This window comes from Puntigrus tetrazona, chromosome 12 (genome assembly GCF_018831695.1).
Source record: "Puntigrus tetrazona isolate hp1 chromosome 12, ASM1883169v1, whole genome shotgun sequence".
NCBI lineage: Eukaryota > Metazoa > Chordata > Actinopteri > Cypriniformes > Cyprinidae > Puntigrus > Puntigrus tetrazona.
Genome location: NC_056710.1, coordinates 14,444,164 through 14,469,994, shown reverse-complemented (window position 1 = coordinate 14,469,994; position 25,831 = coordinate 14,444,164). Strand labels below are relative to the sequence as shown.

Below are 25,831 nucleotides of genomic sequence, written 5' to 3'. Positions count from 1 at the left end.
CTGTCTCGTTTTCTTGGTTTTCCCCTCATTCTCAGCCCTCTTACCCAGGAAGCTAATGCCTCCAGTTTGGACGACTGGAGTGAAAAAGCCAAAGCAATTAGAGCCACTGCTCTTGGGTGCCCAATAACTCATTAGGAGTGTAAATGGCCAGAAGCCCTGGGGACTCCCTGCTGAGTGCAATTTACAGCTAAAACAAGCACCGCATCTCCAGTCCGCACCATTAGGGCAGGCTGGCCGTGTTAATACAATTTGTTTTGTTAAAGTTTGAAATTATGAAACTGCCATTTTAGTCCCTCTTCGAACACCTCTGTGGCTTTAGCAAAAGCGTCAATTATGCTTGCAGAGGGCTCTGATCAGCCATCTGCAACCAACAGGGATTTCATAATGGCTGCGTTATTGTTTGACATAAGGATAACAATGAAAACCTTGACGCAGGATGTCAGTGCCAGCCAAAAAAAAAGAAGGGAAAAGTTCACCCAACAAGAAAATCATTTATCACCCTTATGTCATTCCAAGCCTAAATTTAATAATTATCTTGGCTACTCCATTTCGTATATTGAAAATCAAGGCTGTTAAGATCTAAAATGACAAATAAAAAAGAAACAGATAAAAATGATTTGGGAACAAAGCCATATGATAGCTTTATATGGGGTGCAGACCTAAACTAAAGTAATTTACTCACTGACACCGCTAAATATTTCCATGCACAATAACCATTAAATGGTTGATATTAAAAAACTAAAATGAGAATAATTGTTTGTAATGCTACATCACAAGATTACAAGACCATCACAAGATTGCTACAGTAAAATTAATTTGAAATGAAATTGTGACCTTAATTTTGAGTGTTAGATAATGGCAAAGGTAATTGAAATATAAAAATAAGGACAGACAATTAAGTTTCCAATATTTAAACAAATATTTGCATACATTCAACACTGACTTACAAACTAAAACCTCTAACATCAATTGGAATGTAATCAACATATAATGCAAATTTTTCTGTACATTTTTCTGTAAATAACTTATTTTGATCTGTTCATCACACTGAGGTTTTAAAAGATTTGAGATATACTATATATGGAATATGGGAAAAAATGTTAGGCTATTCCTTTTTATACTTCTCAGAAGGAAATCATACAGAACATAGTGAAAATGGATAAATGTTGACATTAATTTCCAAGCAAACTATTCCTTTAAAAACGTGAAAGCAGAAGCACAAGAACCCACATGATCACAGGAGCGAGAGAAAGCACTTGCCATGTTATCTGCGCACAGCCATTACACCTCTGTAATCTCAGTCGGCAAGTAATCAATGACTTAACAACTCACCCTCAGCTCGTTTTAAGAGCCCGATCCCCCCCAATCTCCATCTTCTCTCCTGCCCCTGAGACCCCCATCCCCTCCCCCAGGGTCCTCTCCACCTGCGATAAAATGCGCCTGTGCTCTGTTGAAACCCCTCTCTACGTTACAATCACGCAGATTACAGTCTCACTCTGAGGCGATCAATGGCCTCCCAGGAGTGTGCGACCAGCTAAATGAACATGTGCAGCTTCCTTTTAGAGGCCTGGTCAATAGGCCTCCTTTCCACAATGGAGGCCTTTTGCTCAACCAGCACTGACAACAGCAACCGGCCTGTTGCCTTCCCTCCAAAAAAATCAAGAAAGCTTTAAGTTAAAGTTGGGCAACCGAGTAAGAAATGATACGAATATTTTTCAGAAGCGATTTCTTAAAAAATAAACACAACCTCACGTTGGGTGAATCATTGTGATATACTCTACCTCTGAAACTTTCGTCCGTCATAAAAAAAAAAAACTGGATCATGTTCGGTTTCCTGCATCTACATCTCATTTGGTATCATTTCGATAGGAAAGGACGGCAAAAAAGAACATTTCTAATTTAGTGTGCAAGGACCCATACACTTGCCAATCATCAAAACAGTCAGTTAAATTAAGTATAATTTTTATTATAATCAGTAGTGAACTTGAACAATACACATCAACAATGCTTGGAACAGTCTTGTTTCCCATTTTTTTAAATTATAGTTTTCCATATTGGCATGACTTTTACTCTTATTGCAAAATCATGTGCATACAAATATGCAAACTATAACAAAAACAAAACAGCATGCATAAATTAATAAGACAAAAAATAATAATAGAAAAGATACAGTCATTGACTAAGAAATGTTAAACAAGGGTGTCTAATAAAAATGAAAGAGGGCAAGGGGACAATATTAATTAAATTATTTAAGTAATATTTGGTGTATTAACAATGATAAAATATATTGATTTAATCTCCATTAATTTCTATTAAATTCCAATACAGTTACTAAACTGCATGTTTAATGAGAAAATATAATTTAAATTTATAGACTGCGATTAAAAAGTTGAGGTAAGATTTTTAATCATTTTTTTAATATTTTGTGTTAAGATGCTTGTTATTATTAAATTCAATAAAAGTATTTCTATTTTTAAATACATTTTCTAATCATGTGACAATAAAGATCGGTATAATTACTGCTAAAAATTCAGCTTTGTCATCACAGGAATGTGTTATTTTAAAATGTACTGCAATTTAAAATAATATTTTTTTGTATCAGTTTTCAAGTATACATCTTTACTATATTTTGAACCAAAGAAATGCAACCCCAGGAAGCATAAGATTTTAAAGGTTTCACAAAAAGTAAATAAATAATAATAAAAAATAAATAAATACAAATCTTAACAACCTCAAATTTCTAAGCAGAAGGTAAAGTATCCTGTCAGCAAGATAACAATTTTTGACCTCTTGCACTGCACCAGAATGCAATATATATATATATATATATATATATATATATATATATATATATATATATATATATATATATATATATATATATATATTTTTTTTTTTTTTTTTTTTTTTTTTTTTTTTTAAGAAGCATAGAATGTTCTAATTTTAATTAAACTGTATGAAACCCATGGACATGCAATGGCCAAAATGGCATTTTTCCCTCACAGAGTGGTCAGCCTGAAGGCGTGAATACAGTCCATATGTAGCCACTACCCATGAGTTCAGATGTCCTTATAGTGCCAAACTGTAAAGAGGACAATTCAGCAAATGTCAGATGGAGCCTACTGCCTCTATCAATCTCCTTTCTCTCTCACACACACATACTCACACACCCCCTCTCTATCATCAGGACCCATCTCTCTTTCGCCTCTTCTCCTGAGCAATGGCCCAGCAAATTTCCTGGTTCACTTCACTGAAATGTGACAAATACCGTGTGACACGAAAGGAGTCCGAGCTCCTCAGTCTCGGAGTCTCGCTCACAGTGCCACAGAGCAAGCAGGCCACCTCGCCGCTCATGGACACCTCTCAATAACTGCGCAAGGCCCTATAAACCTGTGTGTGAACGCTTGGTGTCAGCAAACAGCAAAGCAACTAAGCGGAACTTCTGTAGCGAGTTAAAACATCTACCCATCAGTCAACTCTCACGGACAGGCAACAAACACAAGCGCGCAAAGAGCGTGCACAGATCCCAAATTAAAAGACTCAGCGGTTATGAGCGAGTACAGATAATCAGCACAAAATCTTCCCGCTCTGAATTGGCTTCATTTGAATTTTGGACATCTTCAGGGTATAAATTCTCGGTCTCATAATTAGTTGATTTAACCTTAAAGAAGGAGACTTTAAAAGTTCAACAGTCTGATATGTCGGTCCAGTGCTTGCAGTGGACAAGAAAAATGAGCTGTGATCCATTTTAATGTCCTACTCTGTAAAAGGTTTTAAAATGACCTCTGATCGCTAACGACAATGAGAAACACCGAGCTCTGAGTAAAGGTGTGCGCCACAGATAGGAATTAGCTCATTAAATATTTAATTTCCGAATTTCTCAAGTGACTTTTCTCCCCTTAAATCTTTAATGAAGATTAAACATTCCTAACAAAGACTAATCAACAGCCCTTAAGATAACAATCGTGGTGGAAAAGAGGTGTAATTGGTCCACGGCTCTATCATAGTCTCTTTACTACGCGCACACACATGCATGTGGACACACACACACAGCACACATAGTGCAAACAAATTGTCAGCAAATTGTACAGAAGGGCTGTAAAGCATTTTGAATTTGTGAACCTATTTGAAACAGTAAGTGCAAATGCATACTGAGGAAACTTTCTTCATTACCGAAGCATTGCTATATTCGGTATTCTTAGCCGGGGTGCAGTTGGAAATTATTTGGAAGTACCAAACAGAAGGGAAAATCTGTCCGTTTTGAAAAGCACCGGGCATAAATGAAGGTGACATGTGAGGAAATGGAAATTTGCTCATTTATTTGTGTCTTCTAGTGTGTGACAGACCATGTATGTTAATGTCCTCCTCAGTCTTCAATCAGACAGTAGATTGGGAAACTGATAAAATCTCGGTATTAGTGAAGAATATTGCAAAACAGCAAGCCAGACTGAGACACAAATGAAGAGAGAGAGAGAGAGAGAGAGAGAGAGAGAGAGAGAAAGAGAACGAGAGAGCGAGACAGACACTGTATGATTTCAGAGTGAGGTAATGATAGCGCCGAACCGTTTTACACCTTGATTTTTGCAATTTTTCAATGTCTCAATGCTCTTATTATGGCTTGTTAACATTTAAACACAGTTGCTCACACATGACAGATTGAATGTTCTTGTGTTCTCATGTATTTTGCATGTGTGAGCCGATGAGGAAGACTATTAAATGCTTAACCACACTATTTATTAATTTGGGATTATATTTTCAGTCCACTAATAGATGGTGCTCAGATTGATTGGGGATTTTTTTCCATCAAAGAATCTGTTTAAAACCAGGCCGTCATCTATTAGTGGACCAGAATAAATAGTGTTATTTTTGTAATGTAATGTATTATTGTAGTATATAGTATTATTTACACAATTGACTCAAAACATTATGCCGGCCTGCCTACTACGCTGTTGGACTGACCCATTGAGGCATTGACTCTACAACAGAAGATGCTTTAGATTGCAAGATGGAGGAGCTGTGGTGAATCAAACCTCTTATTAGTCAATTGGTTTAAGGTCTGGGGAATTTAGAGTTCAGTACAACACATCACATCATGTTCTTCAAAACATTCCAAAATAATGTTTTGTAGATGTAAATAATTTGTACCATATAGATGCTTTATCTTGCTAAAAGAGTCCGCAACTGGTGGTCAACAATGTTTAGGTAAGCATCACATGAAAAATTTACATCTAAATTTGGCTAGACCCTGGGTGAACATTGTGCAGAACATTGAACTGCAGCAGAACATTGTGCAGAATACCACACTGTCTCCACCAACTTGTCGTTGTCACAAAGTGTAACCTGGTACCATCTCTTCCCCAGGTCAATAAAGCACACAAACACAGCCGTTCATGTGAGGTAAAAGTAAATGGGACTCATCGATCCAGTCGACCTTCTTCTGCTGCACCAACATCCAGTTCAGGTGCTTGCATGCTTATTGCAGGTGCTTTTGACAGTGGCCAGGGGTCATCATAGGTGCTCTGATTGGTCGTGGCACATTTCTCCTATAATGATCATCATGCAGACATTCTGTTGGCACGGACCAAATGGACAGCTTTCATTGCCTTCTTGCATTGAGCGCCCAACACTCTGTCACTGGTTTGTGGTTTGTCCATCCTCACTGCTGGCTGGGAGCAACCTTCAATCCTATTCTCACCCTGTCACATTATCATAACAATTTGGCACTTGTCAAAGTCCCTCAGATGTTTATTTCTGCCCATTTCTTGAGTATTAAACACTTTAATAATGTAACAAGAATGGATAATTTTTTTTTGCTTACATATAATCTACCTAGACTTTACTATGTGACCTTTTTCAGAGATGATCAATCATATTGTCTTTGATTAGTAATGCTTAATGTTATATATTAATATTTTGACCAACCGACATAGCGTATATGCATTTTCAAAATATAATTCAATGAAGCAAATACCAAGCTTTGCAACTGTTATATAAATAAATAAAAATCATTCAGGGTGCTAAAAAAAACTCTGCTGTCTCATGTGTCATGTTCAAATCATGCCAGCCAATGCTCATCACACGCACAAACTCCTCATACAAGCGCACACACAAATATACACGCACACACATACTTGCAAGAGGCTCAGGGAAAGAGCTGACTTAACCATTTTTCTCCATTTCACAAAAGTAGCAGCGCTGGTGTCAACATGATGAATGGGGGAATGTGGAGAGAGGGTGCACACTTTCTGTAGGGTAGATGGCTCCTCCTCAGTGCCCGTGCCCAGCACAATATACAAATGAAGGGCTGAGGAACAGCGCTATAATGAGCACTAACATGTGTTTTCACAACACAACATCAAAAGCCTCTCGCATGTACAAATGTTTCGCAAACAGTCTCTGCTCCCAGACAATTCTCGCACTCTCCCGCTCGCGTCGTCTGCATTACATGCATCGCTGCCTGCGCAGTCCCCACATACATAAATAAGCTCCTCTGCTGCTCCTTGTGCCGACATGTGCGGAAATGGAAGGCGGGCTTTTAATTGTTTAGCGATGAAGTTATCACGGCGGCAACGATGCTGAGAGAATGAAGCGGGAGGACAAAATTAGAACCACTGACTCCAGCACTATCCAGGGCCGTAAGCTGGCACACCGTAGTGTTTGGAGAGGACTTTCACCCTCTTAGGAATCGGTTTCTTAGCCAGCCATCCGGCTTGTTCCACTAATTTACTCATTTATATTTAGCTAAGACTACTTCTACAGTACACACACACAAATAATTTCACAGCAACCTGAGGTTAAAGCTGAAGTGCGTGATTACAAAACAATACTACTAATAACTCAAAATAATTCATAGCATCATTAAAAAGAAAATTTGGTGATTGTTTGTGCTGAGTTTGGGGTTAATTATTTTTTCTGATCAATAGCGGATGGAAAGTGTTTGGGAAACCTGTTTGAATACAGTATTTTTGCAGTTTAGAAGACATCCCTTGTTGTGAAGAGAGACTTTTTGGACATCAGGTGGTTACAACAGTTTAAATTCAGTAAAATATGTGCAGTAATGTTATACAAATGTGATTGTGTTATTTGTAATATTCAAAGTAAAAAGTAAACAAGTTAAACAATAGTAAATATGTACCATCAAAACAAATTCACTTTATGTTTGAAATTACAGAAATATTGAATTCTGCTCAAGTTCTATGAACCTAAATTACAAAAACTGACTTTAAATCAATTAGTTTACAATCATAAATAGAATACAGATTCTGCTACCCCAAAACTATGGGTGAAAAAAGCTATTTTTGGACAGCATTCTTTTCAATAGTTTAAACCTACAATCTTCCCGTTTCTAGTTCTGATCTTAAACCAAGAGGTTACATCACGTTTTAGGAAAGCTCTTTTGTTCGGTTCTCTCCGAAAAATCTGAGAACCTCGATTCACACGGGTAACTTCATGCCATACGGGAGTTAAAAGGTAATGCAGGAAGCAAATACCACCCCCCGCCCCACTACCAGGGTCCCTCTCCCCACATTCCGCTTCTACGCGAGAAAAAAAAGAGAGAATTTTACGACTCCATTTTTGCTGCGGCCATTAAACGGGTGAGAGGAGGATTAACGACCAGCCCCAACATTTTACAGTGTTTGATTGAAACGATGCATGACACTCAGGGAATGTCGACTCGTAGACAAAGTAGAGAGAAAGAGATTTGAAAATGTCAGCAACTCAGCGGAGAAAAACTGTAAACTTGTCCAGCTGCCCTGAAACTTTTGTGTCTAAAACACCTCAGTTTGTCTTTTGCTTTCGTCTGGATCAGTGCCGCGTGTTTACTTACGTGTTGCAGACTAAAGGCGTCTCTGGAGAGCCTATTGTTTGGGGTGTCTAAATCTTCTGAAGGCTGGTGAGCGTAGGAGAGGGGATAGATAAATGTTTGGTACCACCTGCTGGACAGTAGATGTCACTTTGGAGAAAAATGAAGTGAAAATGAACAACAGATTACAGTGCGGCTGCTCCTCGTCTCTCTTGGACCAAGTAGGTGGAACTGGGTGTGTAAAAGCGGTTCGTAATTCTCCCTCTGGGACTCTTACAGTCTTAAAGCTTCCAGTCGTATAATTTCAGGCTACTATGTGCAACATTTGACAGTAAAAGTTGGATTAATGCAAAGCACATTACGGCAAAGAACTTTAAATGAAGCTTATAACCTAAACGGATTTGCAACAATGCAATGAATTAATGCTGAGTGAAAGATTTATGCAAATCAGCCATAATACTATCAAACAACAGCAAAAATAAAACACTGCAACCAAATATGATCAATATGTATTTCTGTAAGACACAACTGCTGACGCAGACTGTGCTCCAGTGTTACACTATCAATCAGCGGGGAACCATATCAATTTAAGCATTTAAAAGCAATGACATGAATCACCTCTATTCATTATATGATGTGCCCATGAATCGAAGATTCAAAAATTAATCTGGGCAGCAGAGCTGGGCGAGGTGGAAACATATGAGCTGAAATGCTCAAATCAATAACTGCATTATTCTTTTATAGCCTGAAGACAGTGATGCATACAAAGCCACGAATGGGTCGTTCTGATCATCCTAGTAGCTGATCAGAGGTTGAGGGGCTTCTTTTAGAGGACACGACTGCTTACGGTTTCACTTTACATCGTATAAACATTGAAAGATTGTGTTTAGCTGGCCAAAAATCCATTTGAACTTAGTTACGGAAGCAAATTTCAACAGGAAGGAGAAAAACAAGCTGTTTCAGGAGATATTTTGCAATAGTGTGGACATTACCAGCGCTTTGCCTGAAGTGGGCATCAAGAGCAATGTGTTTGGCAGAAAAAGCATTAGGTCCAATTCAGTAATGGAACATAATTCAGCTGCCACTAGGGTTAAAAATGACTTCCTGGCCGGTTAATACACCATTCCTCCAAACGTTCCCACTGAATTCTCATCATGCTCATTCCCTGCTTCCACTAGGCCTGCTTTTCAGCCATTTTAATTGTAATGAGCCCATTGTACGCTGTATTGGGCGAGATGAAGGGCTCATTATCCTCATAAACAACACCCCGTACGTCCTTTGAGAGGCCTCAAATCAGTGTGATGAGTACCCTCACCCTCGCCCCTCTCCAAACACTCAGGCACTGCGGGGCTTAATAATGCAACACTGCACGATTATCATTACGAGCTTTTTTTCTATGTTAATTTTTGATGAGGAACTAGTGGAGAAACATCTCTAAGAGCTGAAAGAACATTAACCACAAAGAAACACATAGCTTTGACTAATCATATTACTGTGTGGCAGGTTAGGAAAGTAGAAATTGTTTAAGCCCAGCACTCTGCCAATACAATACTTTTCAAAGAACTTTGCAAGCAAGATTCACTTGCTTTAGAATTCAGGTTTACAAATGGGAGACATACTTACTGAACAACTTGGTTTTTATTAATATTAATTATGATAATGAATCTTAAAATTAGAGGATGAACCCTGTTTAGATGAGTAGTACACAGTGATGCACACAAAAAAAATTAATCAAGAACCAACAATTCATTGATAAAATCCAAAGCAAATGATTGTAGATTTTAACAAACAGTTAAATTTAAGTCAAATCAAACTATATAATAAATAACAACTAAACAATACTTTTATTTGTATTTTTTTTATTTTGGAGACAACCATGGTCACCATTTACTTATAAACCATAAACAAATAAAATCCAGGATATTCCTCAAAAATTCTATTAAAAAGTCTTATAATCTTACAACATGAGGTTAAGTAAATAATGAAAAGATAAAAACATTTTTGGAGGGGAATGGTTCCTTCAATACTCAATAAGCCTGACTTTATGCTGCTAATCAAATGATCACCGAATATAACGCATCACGCGTATCACGGCATGTCACCCACACAGCAATCATTCCTCATCGGTATGACAGGGGATAGGACGCTATAGCTAAGATTAACTTCCTGTTTGCGCCTCCTCTGAGCAGCTGACAGAGAGACATCTTTCGATAATCGATGTCATGTCTCCATGCTTCAAAGAACCTCCAATCCTATCCAAGAAGCATTTTGAAACATCAAAACTTTCTAATTAAAGGCGCGTCATTGCAATTCTGATCTGAGTCCTGTGATTTGGCCAGAGGGGCTCCTGATGAGAGCAGATACAAGCCAAACAGTCTCGGGTGTAATTATGATTAGAAAGCCCTAATTTGAAGAGCACTCGTAAGGGTGAGCATGAGAGAAAAGCCCCTTTATTACCGAAGTGTAGCTGATTTTGCCTTCAATGGCGTCCACAATAGCGCGCAACAGCAAGGCAAACAAAACAAAGCACTACCGACACAGCACGTACATGGAGGACGTTACATTTAAAGGATAGTTTACTCATAAACCTCATCACCCATATGTCATTCCAAACCGGTTTGACTTTTTACCAACTGCAGAAAAAGGGCTTGTGGCAAAAGCGCTCCTGAAAGCAACTAAAATGTCCTGAATAATTAAACTATGGGAGTAATTAATGTCCCTCTTTGCGTTTTATCTGTTAAACATTTTATAATTTCATTATGTCTAGACTGTAACACTTTAGACCAGTGGTTCTCTCAAGATGACTAAATGAGATAAAATCACGATTAGCTAAATTTTAATTACATTAGCTAAAACAACTAAAAATCAAGAATTAAATTATGTGTTTTAATTCATGCACCCTCAGCATTTTTTTGGTTTCCACTGTGTACACAAGATCTAATTATAAAAGTGTGATTTTCAAATAGTTCTGAAAAAGCAATACAAATAAAGTGCATATGCACTTTTTAGCAATAGACATTTTTTTTCTATGTATGCCAAGCTCTAAAATATTTCATTGGTTAGAAATATTAGTTAGTGAGTAAAGAATACAAAAAAACCCTTAATTAATAAAAAATAATAAATGCAAATTTTAACATATTAAGTCCTTCAGTAGTCAAGAAAAAATGTCTTATAAGTTATAAAATGCCCCCTAAAAAAATAGCCTCTTAATCATTTCTGAAATGAATGGTGAACATGGATGCAAAGCAATATTTTCAGTAAATAACCTAAAATTCAGCCCGTTCCTCAAACAAAGCCATCATTTCAGGTGACTTGGAATATAACATGATGACGCTTTTATCATGTTATTGCACATTAACATCTCAAATTTCATTATTTGTAAGAAATCATTTTGATCACTCTTTAAAACATCTCCTATTGTGGCTGACCAAAGAAAGAAACTCACAGATTTAGAACAACACGAGGAGAACTAAATGATTGCAAAGCTTTCAATTTTGGGTGAGCTGTCCCTTTAAAAACCTGTTGCGCAGTACCACTGCAAGACGGCATGCTGTAATATATAAGTGGTGTATAAAAAGGGCAGATACTGAGTAAGCAATCTTTTGCATATTTTTCCTGGTTCTCGATATTTTACAGCATGAATTATAATATTCTGTTCTTTGAAGTCTCCAGTAAGGCTTTCCTTTGACTATGAGTAATTCCAAATGTATATTTTCCTCACTGCACACTCGCACACACCCCATCCGCCATTATTTAGGCCTAAAACAAACAGCTCAAACAGGCAGCAGTGGATACCGTGGATGCCACTATCCACCAAGGTAACCGAGTTAGGATTGAACGCTTTCCCAGCAATTGGATTTCCATTGATAGATCCGTAGAGGCTGCAGACGCGCAGAAACAGAGCAGCGAGGCAGTCAGGTGCAATCTTTGCTCTTTCACCCCTTTTTGAAAGCATCTGACCAGAAAGGGCTGAAATCTGGCTCAGTGCTTGAAAAAGGTAAGTCTGTTCGTGTCGGTCGAAATCTGACGTTTGTATTTGACCATCTATGCCGAGTGATTTATTTTAGCCGAAGGAAACACGGTGCACAAATTATGCTTTGCTAAGCGCTTTAAGGAACACTATTTTAGAGGGAGGAGTGAGTCTTTGACCTTGAGGATCTTTGTTAGTCTTGGATCAGATGGTCAGTTTAATGCTGAGTTCAGGACGTTTACAGTTACAAAATACCAGTGCCAGACCCGAGCCAGGTCTATCATTTCATCTCATTACTCAGTTGTCACAAGGGATTTTTCGCTCTCTCTGTCCATTCCGTTAATGGCATCAGTGGCCCTTCACCTTGGGAATGCCGAACTCAAAATATGGGGGAAAAAAACGTACCGAAGTAAAGCCCCTTACATTTTCTGGTAACATTTCATAATAACTGCACGCTATAAATCATTAGGTAAGCATTAGCAAATTGTCAGTTCATCCTTTATAAAGATTTGTACTAACATTAATAGTCATTAGTAAGCAGTTAATATATACAGCTGTATACATAAGCATAAGCGTGAGATTTAAAGGCTCAGTTATATTCTTAACAGAAAAAATAAACAAACACAACAGGGATACAGAACTCAGAAATACAGAAATGTATTCCAAGATGCAAAAAAAAAAACAAATTACACAACTGAACACTTTTTTCATTTTCTTTTTTATCAAGTGTAAAGTTGTAGTTTCATTTTTTGCATCTTGAAAAAAAAAAAATAAATCTGTGATCTATATCTCTGTGTGTTGTGTTTGTTTAACTTTTCTGTTTGGAAGATAAACAAGCCCTTAAATCTCCTTTGTAAATGCTTCACAAGGTAAAATAATCCTCACTTTAGATGAGCTCACAAAAACAGGACGCTAGCAACTACGTGAATTACAGTATGGTTTTGTGTTAATAAAGCATTTATTAACACATTAAGCAACCGTTATAATTTATTCACGCTTTCAAAATTATTTAATGAAGCATTGACAATTCCTAAATGTAATATTTTAGAAATTATATAAAGTATGGAAATACAATTATTAAGCATAGATATGCTCAAAAAAATAAAACATTTATAGCTGTATTTACAATCTGCTTACTAATGCCTATTAATGTTGGAATAATTCTTTATAAATGATGAACAGGTTATTTGCTAATGCTTACCTAATGACTCACAGTGTGCATTAGTTCCTATAAAAAAATGTCTGTTTACTAAAATTCTTTGTTATTTATTAAAAAAAAAAGGTTAACTGAAAACGATTTAATCTGATGGAGCAGATACTGTCAGTCATGCTTTGAGGTCTGATATAACATGAAAAAAAAAATGTATGTTGCGTTTTTCGCAAAATTACTGTGATAAACAAAGTCCTATATTTGGCAGAATATATTTGCACTTTAAAAACTGGCGTAATGACAGCAATTCATCAAACATTTACTCAGCGGAAATACTACTGAGAAATAAATGATTTTGGCAGGATGATAAACTCAGTCGTGAGAGAGATTTGTAGATAATCAGACAAAACGGGCGAAAATTGCATGAATAATTTGTCGAAGCGCGAGTGAGACAATCGCACTGTTACACAGCGTGCTCCAGGGGTTGGAGCGTCGTCGTCTGCCGAGACGTGGCTGAATTTGACTAATGCCTCTCTCGCTGTGAACAATAGAGACGAATGTTACTTTAAATCCGAAATACTTAAATCCAGCTTTCGATGACTCCAGGCAAATATCATTAATCACGCGGGGCCCACCTCGCTCAGCACGCGCGTGCACGACCAGATGATGGCTTTCCCCGACTCAATCCATCACGTACGTGTCTTGAGCGCGGGCCCTGGTACCGGCTGAGAGCCTCCACGTAGGGGCCCCGCTAAGTGAAAGAGTTACAACAGCTGTACCTGGCGCTGGTCTGCGCTCTCAGAGCGGCCCGGCTCCCCACTTAGAATGTCATCCGGCTCGTTTTAAAAGAGCGTCACGCCATGGAGCTCCTCGTTTGATGTATCGTTCCTCATCTTTACAATTTTGGGAATAACAGGTCTAACTTATCAATTTGGCACCTGAAATCCCACAGCTTACAGTTTTAGCACATCATGTGTGGGGGTGATGTCATCCTGTGACAGCACTTCCTCTTCTCATTACGGGACATTTTTTAGACAGGCCAATAAAAAATGAGAAAGGGGGCCATTTTAAAATATCCCATTTGCTTGAAAGTGAATCAAGTTATCTCCATTATTTCAGTTCACTGAGGTGTGCGGTGACAAGCACATTTCCGCCTCTCTCAGGAACTAAAGGCCACTGTGAGTCCACCGCAGGCCTTGGCCGTACATAATCGTTCTTAATGTCTAAACATAAATGTTTATGCGGACGGCATTGTGATGTTTGGCAGAAAACGTGTCCATTTCCAAGACAACATGAGGGCAGAAAAAGGGGAAAAATGCTATTGCTATTTGTGAGTAATATTTAATTAATGACTTTCATAAATAATGAATAGAGCGGATGTAATTGCAGATGTTTTTATGATGACAGGCTTGGCTTCACTGGGCTTTTTTTTCTCCTCCCTCTTTTCAATTACCGTCCAGAACAGGGGGAGGCAGAGAGAAGGAATGGAGGGAGAGAGAGAGAGAGAGAGGAAGAGAAGAAGTGAGAGAGAGAGAGAGGCTGGTGGAGGCAGAATTAAAGAGGCTTTTTGTCGCGTTTAATATCAATTCATTCCATGGACTGCTGACACAGGCAGTCCAGAGAGCCCAGGATTTATGGCTCCCTCTAATGGGCATGCTCAGAATCAAAGGCCTGTCGTCAGCACTACTTAAACCACTCCTCTCTCACTCCCTCGCTCCGGCCCTCTCCTCTCCACTCCACTTTTAAAGACACACGCTCATTTACAGCTCAACAGCATCAGCTCTCAACTAGTTTGCTTTAGGAGCCAAATTTTAATTTGGACATCAAGTGGCGACCCAACACAGCACCAAAATTTGAAACAAGCAATTTATAGTTATTTCTCTTATCTAACACTGTCCGCTTTTAAGGATAGCGATATGCCACGCAACCTGTCCGTGTTGGCTTCTGTCTAATTTGGCGAGCTCCAACAGTGACAGATGACACCGTAGAGTTTGATATCAACAGTAAGCCGTTTCTATAATGTCGCTATCCTAACAATGCAAAATGATATGGTTACTTGCATTTTATTTTTTTTTTGCATTTAGCATGGTTTTATTTCTGCACTTGAGAACCACAGATGTGAAGGGACACACATATACAAAAACACACACACACACCGGATCGTTGTGACTACATTAGTCGTGTTGGTCTTATAAGACAGATTCGCATTAGTAGAAGAAAAAGTAAGATGTTTAAGGGCACAAGGTAAAATAAGTTCAAGTTAGGTATCATTAACAAACTGCACACACATTCAAACTTTTGTGGATAAAATTAGACATACAGACAATTGTCTACGTCTGCAGACATGTATGAAGCTTGTATGTAAATATTAATGAATCTACCAGGTTTCTAGTAATGTAACTGATCCACAGAGGAAACACCCCAGACAGACGGAAAACAATAATGACATCGAGACATACAGCGGATAAGGATGATATAGGAGAGAGAGAAAAGGTCTGTAAATGTAAATTATGCAAAAATACGAAATCCATCCCATGAATTGAAGAGTCAGACTCAATTTCGATGCAACCTTTGCTTACAGCACCATTCAATCTTGAAATAACATCTAACATCTAAGACCATGCAGCTATATTGAGGGGTTAACAATGGCAATCAGACATTTGGTGCCCTAGGTTAGAGGAAAAAAATAAATAAATAAATAAATAACAATAACAGCGTGAGTGTGAGATTTGTTAGCCAGGTAGTACACATTTTGTTCAGCATAAAACATTTTGTCCAAGTCTTTGGAGCAAATGAGAGTGAATATAAAATATTCAGTTTTCAGTTAAATAATTATTTCAGTTAAATAAGTAAATAATAATAATAATAATAATAATAATAATAATAATAATAATAATAATAAAAAATATATTACAACAAAGTTATTAAACGAAACTATTCAGCAAAAAAAAAAAGATAAAATAAAATAAAAATAATTTGCTGAAAATGTACTTGCACTCAGGCCATGCAAAGTGAGAATCCATCATTAATATATTTTAACATTAAATGTTCAAAATCCATAATAATGCTTTCTCTAGTGAAGCCCTGTTGTCCCCGAAATCAAAACCCACCAACAACTATTCTAGACAGTTTTTGCTTGTAAACAGTGTGTGATCTACGCATATTTTTACTGGAGAAAGCAATACTGTGGATAGGAGATTCCTTTTGTAGCTTTTAAAAGACAGACACCTCATAGGATTTCTTTTTAATTACACACATGCAGATTTTTGATTTACAGTAAATTGCACGATGAACTGGATTACTTATTATGGATTACTGTGTATGTATTTATTATATATTTTGTAACATTTTAAAACAAGGACCAATTTTCACTAGTTGCTTATTAGCATCCATATTATTAACATATAGGTACTTTATTAGCACATTATTAGTACTCATAAAGCACATGTTCTGCATGATCATATTCTACATTCCTAATAGTGAACTTACCAATAATCAGATTATGAGGTTGTAAATAGCAAGAATTGGACCTTTAAAAAAAGTGTAAACATACACGTTTTTATCAACTATTTGGACAAATTCTGATGACACCTAACTTTGTCTAAATCTTTTCCGAAGTAGAAAACCACACTGAAACACACTAACCTGCCCAACTGGGGGTCTCCATGTACAGCTGTGGCTGAGCAGGTGGGGTCTCACTGCAACCACAGAGGTGTCTGATGTCTGCGGGAGAGAGAGACAGCAAAAAGTTTTCAGCCTGAAAACGAAAGCAACACAATTACATGCAAACAAAAACATTTAATTCCTCAAAAAGTGGTATTTAAAATTTCCTTTGAATTAAGAATGAAGCCCCGTCTACCATAACAAAGAAGGTGAGCTCCCAATTTACATTACAGATTGCTCTGAAATTCTTTGTTTTTGTGAATATGTTTGTGTTTGGACTTAAATTGTTTTTTTTTTTTTGTTTGTTTGTTTTTTTTTCATTTCATACGCCCTTGTTATGATAATGTGTGAGAGGATTGAGGAACAGTCAGAAGACCTGCAGGGTCCAGATAAGCTCAGAACCCCACCAGAACCTCCAAATCCTCCGTATGTACGGCAGCCGTGCTTCATGCTACACTGGTGCTGAAGTGGATCTGCCGTAACATTTAGAGCACACACACACCAGCTTGTGTATTTCCACACATATTGTAGTTAAGGATAAATAAAGCAAAAAAAAGGCACGGTGAACATGGATGCTGCAACTGCACAAGGCATAAATTAACCACAAACCCCTTTATATCCCGTTAACCCTTTCCGACTGGAAACGGTTAAGTCTGATAGTTGGATAAGAAGGATAATCATTCCGCTGGTCTGACCTGGCGAGAAAATGGGTCTGGTGTCACTGTTAATTTAAAATCGACTGAACTAAGGCGGGTTAGGCTGTGTGTACGTGATAGAAGGTGGCTTCAAATCACATTCTTATTTAGAGAAACATTGTGTTGAGTAAGAAATCACTTCACCCAGAGGAGCGTGAGGGAAGAAGAAGAAGAAGAAAAAAAGAAACGGAGAAAGATGATAATGCTGCAAGTTTTCTTTGGACACAGAAAAATATACAACCCAACAAACACGGGGCCCCAGAGAGCGAATGCAGCACTCGGGACAAAAGACCCTGTTAGAGCATTACCGTAATTACACGGCCGTAATGGCCTCTATTGCAGGCTATTCAGATTAAATATGCATAGTGCCCCGTCCATATCCACGGGGCTTGATAAAAGTGTTGTTCCTATGTGTCATTTAATTGTTAGCATTAATCTAAAATATAGAGCTAATGTGTTCACTGAAAACAGCATTCTGTCACTCTGGAACTGAACGCCTTTCTGTCCTTCTTGCTTATCATTATTTCTTTATCAACTTGCTCACAAATCATCCGCATTTCACCCGTTACCTCTGTTTGACTCTTTTCCCCATCACCCTTTCTCTTTTTCTTAAAGTGACAGTCCACCCAAAAATTCTGTCTCACAGCTATATGAATCTCTCTCTTCGGTGGAACTCAAAAGTATATACTCCGAAAAATGTGATAATTGCACTTCTGCAGTTAAAATAAATACGTCTTTGGGGCTTTAAAAACAGATGTAAAGCATCTTAAAAGTGGCCAAGTCTTATGAAGATACAAGTGAGAGGAACTAATTTGCTATTCACTCGAGAATCAGTTTCTGAAAGAATACTTCAGTTTTTATGAAACAAATCAAATGTTTAATTTGAATGGATCTGAATGTATTTTAATGAATACACACTTCAGTTTTGGCCTGTTTCTTCACAGAAAGTGAAGTGATGTGCGATTTCAGAAGACATGCAGAAAATGTACATGCATCACTTTTATGATACTTCTATTGTGCTCGTGCTACAAAGAATCATCATTTATTGTAATTGTATGCAAATGAAGACAAGCTCAGAGTTTTCTTTAAGTAACATCTGAGAGTAGTTAAGAGCGAATAATTGCTAAAAGATTTTTTTTATTTTGTTTTTGCATAAACTATTCTTTTAAAATGACATCTAACCTTCTAGTCCATTCTCTCTGTGTCTGACTATCTGAAAGAGGTTGTAGTTCTCTGCGGGGAAGTGTCTAATTTCATTCCGAGTGTTCCCCTCTGTGGTCAAGAGTAGAACTGAAACCCGGAGACGTAGGAAGTCTTCTGGGAAATCCAGTTCACTACCGTCTCGGTGAGAATTCATTTCTGAAGAATTTCGCCTCGCTTGCCTGAAAACAGGCTCACAGGGTGGCAATGAAAAACAGAGGTCTCTGCATGTCAACAAAACCCTGAGCGTATTTGTGTCCATCCACCGAACCCAACGTGTATAAACACAAATGTTCCTTTCCAAAAACCTAGTGAGCTGCCTACGGAGCCAGCAATTTAAGGTGAAGGCTGTTTCCAGAGGTACAGTATAAACAATACCATAAGACACCTCACTTGAACCAAATACTAAGATAACACTGCATATATATTCTTTGCAGATAAGACAATCCCAGAATGCATTGCCACAAACTAAATTGGGGAAAAATCCATAATAGCAGACAAAGAAGATATCAATAATAAACAAACACATAATTCATTCAATACTCAAAATTAAATTAAACGTAATATTTTTACCCAATATATTTGCATTGCGTTGCATTTATTATAGGCTTAGGCTATCCCATGAGGCCACAGGAGAAGATTTGTGAATGGCAGCGAGGAGAGACAACTGAGGCTGGCAGGTCACGTGTCAATGACAACATAACGAATGTAATACGTCCAGATTAAATTCATACTACAGAACATACTTTTTTTAATGGTTGTGAAGTAATTATTCAAAAGGAGTGTGTACTCAGTGAAGTAGAGCTTCTTAAATCATTAATTTATGGAGTTTAATCACAGTTATGATGCCACCTTAGAAGGCAGCTAGGTTTTTCTCTTTCCTGTATTTCAAACCTAACGAATTTTACCCAAAAAAATGTAATCGTGTTTGAACGGGATTGATAAAAGTAATTAAAATCGAAGGTGGAAGATGATAAATTTAGCTAATTTACAAGAAAATATTACAGGTGTCTAACGCATTACTGTTTGTTGATATGTGAGTGCATCAGTGTGTCTATCGCGGCCTGACTCTCAACCTTTTGAACAGATATTGATGGATCGCAAAGGATCTCACGCAATAACACAGACACACGCCGACACACACACATGAACAAAGCATGTGTATTGATTTCATCCGAACAGAGCTCATATCTCACAGCCCCCTGTCTCCCTCCCACACTGTCTCTCTCTCCCTGTAATGAATTACCATGCACTGGCTCCAGTATTTTTGGGAACAAGGCCAACATAATTTGTTATTTCATCATAAGTAATTAAAAGCTGTTTCTTTTCCTGTTGTGTCGGGGCTGATTAATTATTTGGACGGTAAAAAGGCATAAATAACACAGAACTGAAGAGTGCCACGGAAAAAAAACAACAACAATAAAACAACCATCACTCGGACTACACTGATGTCGCAAGCAAAAAGAAAATAGCACCCCACTAAAGTCTATTTGCCCAGCTATTTAGTTTTGTACACACCAATAAATAAACCATTGGCTGCAGTATGATGAGAACAGTGCAATAACAAATGTTATATCTCAACTGTGAAAGGTCTGTGGCATGTAAGCAGATGAAAACAAAGTGGTGGAAACAACAGGTGTACGTACTATGACATACGCATTTATTTCTGTTCACAAATCGAATTTGTATATTGTAGACAATATTTTGAGCCATGTGCCACAGCAAGCATGATTTTAATGCGATGTTACTTTTTAACAAAAATTCAATAAACAAACTGTTGATATTATGTAACTTACATTTTTAGATGCATTTCCACTTAATTCCAGGAAATTTATTCTGGCAGTGTAGAACGCAGACATTATTTTTTCATTTAAACTGTTGAAAAAATGATCCAGCTAAATAATAAATGAATCATTGAATCATTCAGTCAACTGAGTCATTCAAAAACAGTGATCTATTCAAAAAACCGGACACTTCATGCACTCAAATGTCCAACCTAGGCTCATTGGAAATAGGATAGAGCATTAACTTTTAATGACTCTCCTCAAATATTTGAATTATGAACCACTGCAATTTATACCTGAAGCAACGTAATACAAGTACAGTAATCACGCTTATATCAATGTAACAAATATGTATGAGGGCTTTGAAACTGCAGCAAAACGTGGAGTAAGGTACATAATAACGCTGAAATGTATTTAAACACATTTTCTGAACGAGCCTGGGTTGCAACTGTAGCAGCTTTAATTACATTGCGAACGTGGAGGGGCTATCAGGCTCTGATTATTATGACAAAATAACCTTATAAAATTTATACACTACATAGTTGAGCAAATAGTGCAGAAGTACATAGTTTAGTGCAAAGTGTATAATGCGTCATCCGGGAAGCAGTTCTATTTTCCGGGATGGTCTTGATGCATCCTACTGGTATACAGATGTAATAATGCTGAGTTACTTAAAATTTGTCACTAATGATGCTGACCTAACCTAAACATTTCAGACTTTAGATTCTAACATTAAATGGACATACACTGTAAGAATAAAGAGGTCAAGGTTTTGCTCATCATCATGAGCAACGATGACACATTTCAAACTTGTTCTCTTAACACAAAGCTTATTTCAAGGTTTTCTTGCCTGCCAAGCCTCCGCAATTAAGATGAATGTAAAAGCTAATGGATAAATGTATCCAGATATAATAGATTTGCTTGCATGGAATACTTGAAATTTCTTATGATGTTATTGGCACAAAACATAATAATAAGAAGAAGAATAACTTTTACTCATTCACTGAATTATTCATTCACTGATTTGGCAGTGAATGAATAATTCTATATAATAGCAGACCGTGAAAATAAATACAATGAAATACAATACAAAAGAGAAATAAAAGTTCTTAAGCCAAAAGAGCTTTATGTTCCATTAAAGAGGCCATTCCACGTCAGAAACTGAGGCTGAATTGATTTAGCAATACATGTTTTAAAGATCAGAAGACAGAATAATGCTCCCTATCAGTTCCTTGCGTGCAAAAGGAGAAGTGAAGGATGTGCTTCTACATCTTTTCAACAGAGAACAGGTTGTAAGAGGGGGAGTTGAAAAATGGTCAGGGCAGTGGCACGGCATAAAAGAACAATTTAACTTTGTAATGCTGTGCCTGAATCCTTTTGGATTCTACTTGGCTTTGTGAAGCAGATTAGTTGAGCAGCTTATACAGGCTTTGGTAAATAGAGTTGTAACTCCATTCATCCCCCATTCACAGAGTAAATATCCCCTTTCACACACACCAGAGCACAGTGGCACACACACTGACCTGGAAACACTTCTCAATTACAGACAAGCTGGAGCTCATCAACTCTTCCTACAGGGAGCCCGAATAGAGAGTCTGGACATAAATATTAAGCCTTGAACAGCCTGCTGTAATTTGATTTTCATACTGGGTCAATATATGAAAGCTGTGAGAGCTAATGTTCCTGTTCCGTATGGAGTTTCACCTCATATCGCTAGGCTGGGAATTTATGTGGCATGTATGTTTGCTTTTGCATGTGCTTGATATTGCTGTCAGACTGTTTGCTGTACTTTGAGTTTTTGTTGAAGGATTAGCTCATCTGAAAATGAAAAACCTGTCATAATTTACTTACTCTCGTGTCGTTTGAAAAGCTGATTGACTTTATTTCTTCTGTGAAACACCAAAGGAAACCTGTACAGGCTATTTTTGTCCACGTAATTAGTGCCCGTGGCAATCACGCTTACTAAAGCACCATAAAATAGGTACGACTCACATGCTTTATGTGAGGAAAAGAGTTGCTATTCAATTATAACATTCATCTTGAATTTACTTCCAACCTTACCAAGGTAGCAAGGAACTGAATCAGAAAGATTTGTGAATAAATCACTCTAAGTGGTAACTGATTCAAAATAATGATTCTTTCATGAAAGATGCCATATTTTCCCAAGAATGGAAATCTAGAGTTGGTATTAAGATTTTTAGTGAATACAAATTTAAAATAAGGTGTGTGACTCATTTTATGATTCTTTCATAGTGGTTTTAAATCATTTTGTACATTGAAAGTTCAAATGTTGTTACACTGCACGTTGAACATTATGCAGCATTGGATTAGGTTATCTACTTTACAATGTTTTAAAACAGTTAGTTTATGAAATTTTATTTTATGCTTGCACAAGCAAAGTGCAAAAAGCCTACTATTTTAGGAAAGTCATACGGAGGAATGCCATAAGGTTAAGTTGGAATGCCATAAGGATAAGTACATTTTCATATTCATTTTCCGTTACATCTCTTTCTTTCGACCAACACTGAAACTAAAATATGAGCGACTACCACCCCAATATTCTTCATCTCATATAGCTGTAGGTAAGCAGTAAATACCAGCTTTATCCCTGGCGAGTGGCTGAGATATTTAAGAGAACGAAGCGGACAGCACTCTCACCAGAAACCCTGCTGAACCACATGTTGCAAATGTTAATGAGGATTCCCAAATGCCAGGCCACTCTGGGGACTCTGCCTTTAACCAACCCAGCAGATAAATAATACAATGCCCTGCTATAACTATACCGGACACATACAGCGAATGACGAAAAGGCCTCGGAAAAAGAGAAATAGCCAGTATGAAACAAGCAGACTTGACTGACTAGCCAATGCAACTGAAATCCTCCTTGTTCTGGCCAGCCGAAGTCTTCAGATTGACCTTCCTAAAACGAACATGAAACAGGATTTGCTACAGACCGTCATCACCCTCCCTCATAACCGTAGTGTCGCTGTGGGTTTGCTCGGTTTTGATATTGCATTTGTTGGGTAAAAAGATTGAATATACAGCTAATAGACATCTCCATTAAGACCCTAGTGTTGTCATTCCACTGCAACATGCACCCAATTTATGTTGGACAGAGAGGATTCTGGGAAATGGAACACTAGGACGTCTGATGCAAATTGAACATGAGGGACATTGAATATTAAAACAGGCAAAGCAGCCCATTGACTGAAAGTGGGGGAAGAGATGGAAATTTAAATGAAATACGGCCCGCCGTAAAAGGGTGAAAATAAAGGACCAAAACAAAATCAACAACAAGTGAATAATTACCAACAACAGCTTGGTTTATTTCCAGTTTGAGTTGATTTACTAAAACATAAATATACAATAAAAAGTAACAAGGGTGTAAAGCATGTTGTTAAAATTTATCATTTTAAGCAAAGAGAGCGAGACGTTAGGAGGGGATGCGCCTCTGATCATGAAACGCTGTTGGTTTACCATCGACTGCTTTCTTCAGGATTAGGAAAACAACCTGTGCTTGCTTTATAGAGGCAGATGAAAACCGGGTTTTATGATAATTATTCCGAAGCTGTGTGGATTTAGTGAGTTGTTAAAGTGGAAATCGAGCCATCGTTGGAGGTAGTAAGACTGTCATCCTGTTTTCATTGGAATCTCACAGTATATCATTATATTACGGAACGGCCGTAATTATGTTGTCGTTGCAAAATACATTCCTCTTCCTGAACATGGTGACTGAACTTGACTCAGTGACTTTAGTGTCATTACTCGAGAAGTGTTATTTCTAAATGCCGCTCCCAACAGACTGATTTGACTTTTTGTGTAACGGCCTAAAATAATCTATAATTTTATTTGTGTTACAAATCCAAAACATTTGGGCTTGTTTGGATTCCGGCATTATAGGAATAGTTCCCATATTAAAATATGGTGGGAAAGTTTAACTATGAGTTAGTTTCTTCATCAAAAAAAGATTTGGAGAAATTTAGCATTATCTCAGCGAGGAAAGCTTTGTAGTGAATGGGTGCCGTCAGAAAAATCACAATAATCCACAAGCAATACACATAACATGAAAAGCTTATTGTATGTACAAAACAAATAAGGCATTTAATTTTAAACCTTTACTTCTGACCAAATTCCGAGTCCATAACACTTGCACCAGTAAAAAAAGTCAAGTCAAATTATGCCAAGAAAAGTCTAATTCAAATTTTTATATCAGTAAATCTCAAGTTGTCTGTTAGTAAATATGTTAATAGACTTTGCTTTTATATTACTTTATTGCTAGGGCAATATCAAATATTGCTATATTAAAATTATGTATTTTTCTATTGTGTAAAATTAACATCTTCAAACATAATCCATATTTTTTTGTTTCTTTTAAAAAAAGCACCATTACATCCACTATTTTAAAAAAATATATATTTGTAATTTCATTTCTGATGAACACCTTCCAACACCTTCCAACACATCTCTTTACGCAACCTATAATATCATACAGTTCAATCTGAATTGTTCCCTGCTAGCTGAAATTCAGACACTTGTACCAGTGCGAGTTAATTCGTGCCGGTGTTAAATGTGTGACAAATAACAAATAACTGGAACTGAAATGGCCTGCTTCATGTTTGCGTCCAATGAAGCTGTATGTTTGATGTCTCTGCGACCTTTGTTGACCTGACCTGACTGATTTGTACCAAGCCCAATGTGAGAACCACGTAATGTAAAAGGTTATGTTATGGCAGCCATTACAGCCATTTCTATATGAGAAAGGTGTGATATAATCACACAACACAATGTACTGTACTAAGCACGCCATTTGTACAGTAGAAAATTCCAGCAAAAGAAGACAGCGTGAAGGTAAATAAAGAATGAATGAAGTAAAACCAAATAAGCCAGAGGTGCCTGTCACATTTTTGTGCGCTTCTGACTAGACAAATGAAAGAGAAGTTCCCGTGAGAGAACTGAGTATGTAATTCAAAGCTTAATGTGTGTGTGCATGTGTGTGTCGGATGAACGAGAAAGATGCAAGAGGCGCGCATCCATCCTCAGAGGTGAACTCGATTTCACGGGTTAGTGAGAGACGGGTGGTGTATTCTGGGAGGTGGGTGCTCTGCCTCGGCTTTATTAAAGCGTTTCTGTTCTCAGTCCATTTAGAATCAGTGTTTGCTGTTGCAGATGACAGGCCTGAGCTCCTTTCACTCGCCACAGCTGCCGGAGGGTCCGCACCTTCGTATTTCCCACCTAAATATCCATTCAGACACAAGCCATCACATTATCAGCACTGTTTATAGGCGTATTTTAAGTTGGATAAACCGATTTACGCATTAAAGCTCAATGTTTTACAGCTTTACCAGAATCAACAGTTGCTAATGGAGCAGAAGGAGATGCGCTAAACATGAACCCCTCTCACATACACACACAGTCATATATCAGACATTTATCACAGCTCACGTGTAGGATGACCACCCCCCAGGAGCTTTTAATATTTAATGTAAAGATTAATCAGCCCTCTCATTATTTTAATTGTTCTTCCTTTATCCAACCTGTCAGAGTTATAGATTACCCCCTGTAGAC

At 37.5% G+C, this 25,831-nt stretch overlaps 1 protein-coding gene across 5 annotated transcripts in view; it reads right to left on the bottom strand.

The window, feature by feature from the left end:
* The window catches only part of rbfox3a (RNA binding fox-1 homolog 3a), a 363,663-nt gene that overhangs the window by 173,384 nt on the left and 164,448 nt on the right, over positions 1–25,831 (bottom strand). For all 5 annotated transcript variants that reach the window (XM_043253944.1, XM_043253939.1, XM_043253938.1 and 2 more), the window contains one exon: positions 16,570–16,647. In XM_043253944.1, coding sequence (XP_043109879.1) covers positions 16,570–16,591 — 22 coding nt within the window. In that variant the 5' untranslated portion in view covers positions 16,592–16,647. The remainder of the gene's footprint in view (positions 1–16,569; positions 16,648–25,831) is intronic.